The sequence below is a fragment of the Petaurus breviceps genome, unplaced genomic scaffold (genome assembly GCF_028583685.1).
Source record: "Petaurus breviceps papuanus isolate PSGF00001 unplaced genomic scaffold, PetGlider_PUasm1.0 164, whole genome shotgun sequence".
Lineage (NCBI taxonomy): Eukaryota > Metazoa > Chordata > Mammalia > Diprotodontia > Petauridae > Petaurus > Petaurus breviceps.
In genome coordinates, this window is record NW_027185735.1 from 9,440,086 (window position 1) to 9,447,814 (window position 7,729).

General features: G+C 34.0%; 1 protein-coding gene across 18 annotated transcripts in view; it reads left to right on the forward strand.

Annotated features, from left to right (window-relative positions):
* MIPOL1 (mirror-image polydactyly 1) overlaps nt 1-7,729 on the forward strand; it is a 567,089-nt gene that overhangs the window by 170,727 nt on the left and 388,633 nt on the right. For all 18 annotated transcript variants that reach the window (XM_069082287.1, XM_069082288.1, XM_069082277.1 and 15 more), the window contains one exon: nt 2,594-2,723. In XM_069082287.1, coding sequence (XP_068938388.1) covers nt 2,594-2,723 — 130 coding nt within the window. The remainder of the gene's footprint in view (nt 1-2,593; nt 2,724-7,729) is intronic.

Here is a 7,729-nt window from a genome sequence, read left to right on the forward strand (position 1 = left end):
CCTCATGGCGGCTTATAGTCAAGTATAGGATCTGTAAATACTTTCACATTATACATTGGTCAGGTTATAAGGACGAATTGTACCAGCTGGAATGAAAAATGGTAAAGAGGACACCAAATAAGAGAACTAAAAAGATCAGGTATTTTGCTTCCACCTGGATATAAACTTAGTTCTTTCTAATTCTTTCTCTGGATGCACATTTTTCTCTCCATCCTGCATCTTTTGGGATTGACTTATATCACTGCATTGCTGAGAAGAGTCCAGTCTATCAAAGCTGGTCATCACACATATGTTGTGTCTGTAATTGTGTACAAATTTCTCCTGGTTCTACTCTTCTCACTCAACATCAGTTCTTTTAAGCCTCTCCAGGTAAATATGAAGACTGCCTGCTCCTCGTTTCTTATCGCACAATCCTATTCCATAACATGCATATACCACAACTTGTTCAGCCATTCCCCAATTGATGGGCACCCCCTTAATTTCCAATTCTTTCCACCACAAAAGGAGTTGCTATAAACATTTTTGTACATATGGGTCTTCCTCCCACTTCTATGATCTCTTTGGGATATAACCCTAGGAGTGGTATTGCTGGGTCAAAGGATATGAAAGTATTTATAGCCCTTTGGGCATAATTCCAGATTGCTCTCCAGAAAGACTGGATCAGTTCACAACTCAACCAGCAATGCATTAGTGTTCCAATTTGCCCACATCCTCTCCAGCATTTGTCATTTTCATGTTTTGTCATCTTAGCCAATCTGACTGGTGAGATGTGGTACCTCAGAGTTGTTTTGATTTTCATTTCTTATAGATATCTTTAATTTCTTTCTCTGAAAATTGCCTGTTCGTATCCTTTGACCATTTATAAATTGGGGAATGACTTGTATTCTTATAAATTTGACTCAGTTCTCTGTATATTTTAGAAATGAGTCTTTTGTCAGAGACACAGGTTGTAAAAATCTGTCCCAATTTACCACCTCCCTCTTAATCTTGATTACATTGGCTTTGTTTGTACAGAAGCTTTTCAATTTCATGTAGTCAAAGTTATCCATTTTATATTTTGTAATGTTCTCTAATTCTCGTTTAGTCATAAAGTCTTTCCCTCTCCACAAGTCGGACAGGTAAACTATTCCTTATTTTCCGAGACTGCTTACAGTATCAACCTTTATACCTAGATCATGCACCCATTTAGACTTGATTTTGGTATATGGTGTTAGATAATGGTCTATGCTCAGTTTCTGCCATACTATATTTCAGTTTTCCCAGCAGTTTTTGTCAAATAGTGAGTTCTTATCCCCAAAATCAGGGTCTTGGGGTTTATCAAACAATAGATTTCTATAGTTGTTGACTTCTGAATCTTGTGCGCCTAATCTATTCCATTGATCCACTCCTCCATTCCCTCTGTAAGCTCTACATAGGGAGGACTGACCACAGTCAGTTTTCTCTACTTCTTTACGCGAGGCACAGATGATACTTTTTCTCTAGCCAGTTCTGAGGCACTGATTTCCTCTTTCCCTCTTCTGCCTCCCGTACCCTGAGATATACTCCCTCTATGTCACATGACTAAATAACTCATCTTTTTTTAACTCATCTTTTCCTTTCTCTTGAAGAGTGGGAAAGGGAAGGTCAGATTGAGTCACCCCATTGAGACATATGGGTAAAAGCCATCACAACTTGAAATATAATTTTGGAAGATTATTTGAGCTGGTTATGCCCAATGAAGCTTTGTGTAGTTACAATAGGTTGCATGAGAGCTTTTGGCTCTCCACTTTTCTTTAAGAAGGCTTCACATCTTGTGGTAGTATTTCCATTTTTCTCTTGTTTTAATATCTTATATTACTCTATTGAGCACATTTCTTCATATTTTGGAGTTGTTGGAGTGTGTTGAAAATATGACTGTGTCATATTGCCAATTTTCCCAAATCTCCAGTATGTAGAAATTTAGATTTTCTCCATCATTATTAAGTTTTTGTTTTTAAATACCACATTGTTCAGTACAAGGTACATACAAAACTTGTTTAATAGATAAAGTGATATTCCACAAATGCATTCAGAGGCTATCTTGACAGAGACATTCCTTTAAAAAGAGATTTGTGTACTCACAAAATGTATTTATTAGCACTAAAATTGCTGCTTTTATGAAAAGTGAAATGTGTAAATTACTTGTCAAGAAAAGTCTTGGTAGGGAAAATTATCTGAGTTTCCTTTAGTTAGTCAAGATTTCATAGTTTGATCCTTTGTTTTCCCCAGAAGCATCTTTTTAAGGAATTAGAATGCCTTTCCAAATAATGTCTTAGGAGAAATATGAGGTTTTACAATTTAAAGAATTCTTCAAGAATTTGTTTTATGTTCTGAGCTTGTGCTTCTGAATTGTATGTGCAAAATCTATACCTGTAGCCTTAATTATTTCAGTTATTCATTTCTAAAACTAATTACAGTATTTATTTATAGTGATGTTTTCTCTAGAAATTAAATAACCTTTAGAATAATTTAGTTGGATATACATGCATTCATTAAAACAAAGAGTTTACTATATCATTGAATATCTATAAGCCTTCAGTGTTTCCTGCTAAGTATGAATTGTTTATTTTTACAGCTCTGGTTGAAGAAATATATTTTGCACAAAGGGAACGTGATGAAGCTATCATGTCTAGACTCCAGTTAGCCAACGAGGAGAGAGATGAAGCCATTTCACGAGCCAGGGAACTGGAGAAGTCTCTGAAAGAGTATGTACACATTTGTAAACAATATAGGTTATAAAAAATACCTTGTCAAGGTGGTCATATGGTGGTCATATATTGTGAAATGAAATCTTATACCTATTTAATTCTTCTCCAGTATCATTGATTCCTTGCCTCATAGATGACTGTTGTCAAGTCATTTTTCAGTCATGTCCAGCTCTTCATGGCCCTTTTTGAAGTTTTCTTGGCAATGATACTGGTTTGCTATTTTCTTCTGCAGCTTATTTTTCAGATGAGGAGCTGAGAGCAAGATGGCTGAGTGACTTACCTAGAATCACAAAGCTAGTAAATGTCTGAGGCTGTATTTCAACTCCAAAAGATGAGTCTTCCTGACTTCAGACCAAGCACTCTATCTACTGTGCCACCTCTGGCTTTGGCAGATTTGAGTTTCTTTCTTTTTCTTCCTGGTTTTAGCATTATTTTCCTTACCTTATTTTCCTCTTTGACTCCTTTTCTTTTTTCCATTAGCTCTAGTAATATTTGTTTATAAACTCTCAACTCAATTTCTTTTTAGCCCTATATTCCAACTCTCCCTGTTGCTTGCTTTGCAGTTTGATTGTTCCTGTTCTCTTAATTCTTTTCTCTTACATCCTAATGTATCTTACTGAGATGTTTAAATTTTAATATTTTTTATCTTTGAAATTTATTTTTAGTTATTTTATTAACTATTTCCAGAATACATGTCAAAATATTTTTACAAATTCATTTTATTCCTAAATTATGGAACAAAACAAGCACTTCTGCAACACAGCACAACAAAAATGGTGATAGCATATGAAAACACAAATCCACTATGCACAACTTTTAAATATATAATAAAGTCAAGATGTAAATTTCCTTTTTTTCTTCATTTTCCTTCTCTCTGTCCCACGCTAACAATGGCTATTATTAAATACAAATAGGTATTTTTGTAAAATTATTCTATACCTACTTCTATTTATCAGTTCTTTCTCTGGATGCAGATAGCATCTTTCTTCATAAGTCCTTTATAGTCAATTTTTTAACAATCATTTTTAAAAATTATGGGTTCTAAATTCTTTCCTTTTCTCCTGCCTCTCCCCACTTCTTGAGAAGGAAGCAGATTGATATCAGTATTACTTGTGAAGTCATGAGAAACATGTTTCCATATGAACCATGTTTCAAAAGAAAACATGAACAAAATTTTAAAAATAAAGTAAAAAATTATGTGTATTTCTATTCAGAGTTAATCAGTTCTCTCTCTTTAGGTGGATAGATTTTTTAAACATTAACTTAGGAATTGCTCTTATTTTCATAATTTTGGCTCAGTTCCCTTATATATTTGAGAAGTGAGACCTTTATTCAAGAAATTTGCTTTAAATTTTTTCCCTGTTTTCCTTGTTTCCTTCTATTTTGACCATATTACTTTTGTTTATGTAAAAGTTTTAAAATTTTAAGCAATCTATTTTATTTACCGTGTACCTTTTTCACTTGTTTGGTCATCAATTTTTCCCTTATCCATAAATCTGACATAGATTTTTATATGCTGCCCTTATTTACCTATGATATCACCCTTTATGGCTAAATCACTTATCCAGTTTTACCTTATCTTGGTATATGGTGTGAGATTCTGGTCTATGCCTGTATTCTGCCAAACTGTTTTCCACTTTTCCCAGAAATTTTTGGCAAATGTTGAATTCTTACCCCAAATGCTAGCATCTTTGGGTTTCTTTCTGGCTGCTTGAAACATTTTCTCTTTGACCTAAATCTCTGGAATTTGGCTATAATATTCTTCTGGGTTTTCATTTTAAGATCTGTTGCTGGTGGTGATTGGTAGATTCTTTTCATTTCTATTCTGCCTTCTGGTTTGAGGATATCATGGCACTTTTCCTTGATAATTTCTTTTCTTTCTTTTAAAAAAATTGTTTAATTTATGGAATAAAACAAGTATTTCTGTAACATAATATGATAACAAAAATGTTTGCACATGATACTACAAATCTATCATGTACAACTTGCCATTTCTTTTAACTGTATAATAAATCAATTCAAATTTTTTCCTTCCCTCTCCCAATCTTAGAAATGGCTACCATTACACACGAATATGTGTTTGTGTGTGTGTATACATACAGATGTATATATGCATTCGCACATACCCACATTTTTGTAAAACATTCTATACTACTTTGATTCATCAGTTCTTTCTCTGCATACAGATAGCATCTTCCTTCATATGTCTTTTGTAGTTAATTGGGTATTTATAATAGTCAAAATGGCTTATTAATTCAAAGTTGTTCTTAAAACAATATTGCTGTTACTGTATACAACATACTCTTGTTTGTTGTTTCACTCTTCATTGTTTTGTACAATTCCATCATGTTTTTCTAAGATCCTAGATATTATTTCTTCACAATCACATACCACAGGTTGTTCAGCTATTCACTAGTTGACAGGCATCCCTGCAATTTCCAGTTCTTTGCCACCACAAAGAGAGCTGCTTTAAACCATCTAGAATACATATAGGTTCTTTTCCTTTTTCCCTGATCACCTTGGGAAACAGACCTAGTAGTGGTATTTCTGGATCAAAAGGAGTTTAATAACTCCTTGGGAATTTCAGATTGCTCTCCAAAATGGTTGAATCAGTTCACAGGTCCACCAACAGTAGATTAGTGTCCCCATTTTTCCATATCCCTTCCACCATTTGTTGCTTTCCCTTTCCATCATTTTAGCCAATTTGATAGATGTAAAATTATATCTCAGGGTTGTTTTTATTTGCATTTCTCTAATTAATAATGATTTAGAGCATTTTACATATAAATTCATATAAATATAATTTCTTTAATGGGAAATTGCCTGTTCATAAACTTTGACCTCTTAACAGTTGGGAAATCACTCATATTCTCATTGATTTGACAGAGTTTTCTATATATTTGAGATATGAAAACTTTTTTTTGAGAAACTGTTTACAAAAATTCCCTCCCCCAATTTTCTGCTTTCCTTTTGATCTTAACTACATTAGTTTTATTTCTATAAGACCTTTTAAATTTAATGTAATCAAAATTATCCATCTTGCACCTCACAATATACTCTCTGTCTCTTGTTTTTCATAAGTGATTTGCCTATCCATGAATCAGATAATTAATATGTTCCATCTTCTTCTAATTTTGTTGTAATATCTCCCTTTATATCTGGGTCATGTATCCATTTTGTCCTTGTCTTAGTAAATAGTATAAGATATTGGTTTATGCCCGATTTCTCTGATACTGCTTTTTAGTTTTTCCAACATTTTTTTTTACAAAATAATGAATTCTTAACCCAAACTTATACCTGTTAAATACAAGATTATTACATATATTTGCTTCTGTAAATTGTATATCTACTTTCTTCCAATGATGATCTACCCAAAATGATTTCTTGAAATATGATGTTTAGACTTTTTTTTTTCATCTTGGCTGTCAGATAGTTTAGTAATTTTTGTATTATCTCTTCTCTATGTATTTTTTGATGGGGGGAGGGGAATTTTTTTATTCTTTTTCTTTTAGTTAGTATTTTAATTTCCCACCATTACACGTAAAAACAGTTTTTAACATTCCTTTTTAAAACTTTGAGTTCCAAATTCTCTCCTTTTTTACTTCCATACCCTCCCTTCATTGAGAAGGCAAGCAATTCAATATAGATTATACATGTATAGTCATGCAAAACACATCCATAAAAGTCATGTTATGAAAGAAAACTGCCAAGAAAAAAAAAACAGGAAAACTAGAAAAAGTTTTTAAAAAAGTAAGCTTCAATCTGTATTCAGACACTACCAGTTCTTTCTCTGGGGATAGATAGCATTTTTCATCATAAGTACTTCAGACTTGTTTTGGATCATTGTATTGCTGAGAATAGCTTTCATTTATATCTGATCATCTTACAGTATTGCTTTTACTTTGTACACAGTACATTTCACTTTGCATTAGCTCATGTAAGTCTTTCCAGGTTTTTCTGAGAGTGTCCTGCTTATCATTTTTTTCCTTTTTGGAGGAGGAAGGTAGGGCAATTGGGGTTAAGTGACTTGCCCAAGGTCACATGGCTAGTTTTGTAATAAGTGTCTGACATTGGATTTGAACTCAGGGCCGGTGCTTCATTCACTGCACCACCTAGCTGCCACTCATCATTTCTTTTTATTTTTTTAATTTTTCAAATGCTTTATTAACTTCTGATTTACATCATTCATTTCTGCCAGATTTTGAGTTACAAATTTTCTCCCCATTTTTCCCCTGTCCACTGCCCCAAATTAGCAGCCCCACAGGTTATTCCCTCCTCCAATCTGCTCTTTCCCATATTTTCTCCCATACCCCTTTCGACTTTCCCAGTAGATCTGTATGCTCCAGTGCCTGTATATCTTATTTCCCAATTACATGTAAAATAGCATTAATAATACTATATATACATATGTGTGTGTGTGTGTGTGTGTTTTAAACATTTGATTTTAGAACTTTGAATTCCAGATTCATTCCCTTCCTCCCTTGTCACCCACTCTTACTGGGAAGATAAGCAGTTCAGTATAGGTTGTACATGTGTGGCTAATTCAAAATAATAACATAGTAGATATATATAAAAGACTGACTATATTTCCCTCCCTCCTATTGCACCTCCCACTTGTTCTATTCTCTACTTTGATGCCGTCCCTTTTCAAAAGTGGGTGCTTCCAACTTCCCTCCCCCCAGCCTGCCCTCCCTTCCATCATTTCCCCTCTAATCCCCTTCCCCCCTACTCTCCTGGAGGGTGATATACCCTATTTAGTGTGTATTTCATTCCCTCCTCAAGCCAAATTCAATGGGAATAAGGTTGTGCCATTCCCTTTTGCCTTCCTGTTCTTCCCCTCCATTGTAACCATTTTCCCTTGCCTCTTCTATATGAGATAGTTTACCCCATTCTGTCTCTCCCCATCTCCTCTCATTATATTCCTCTCTCACCTCTTAATTTCACCTTTTAAGTATTATACCTTCCTGTTAAATTGGTCCTGTGCCCTCTATCTATGTATACCT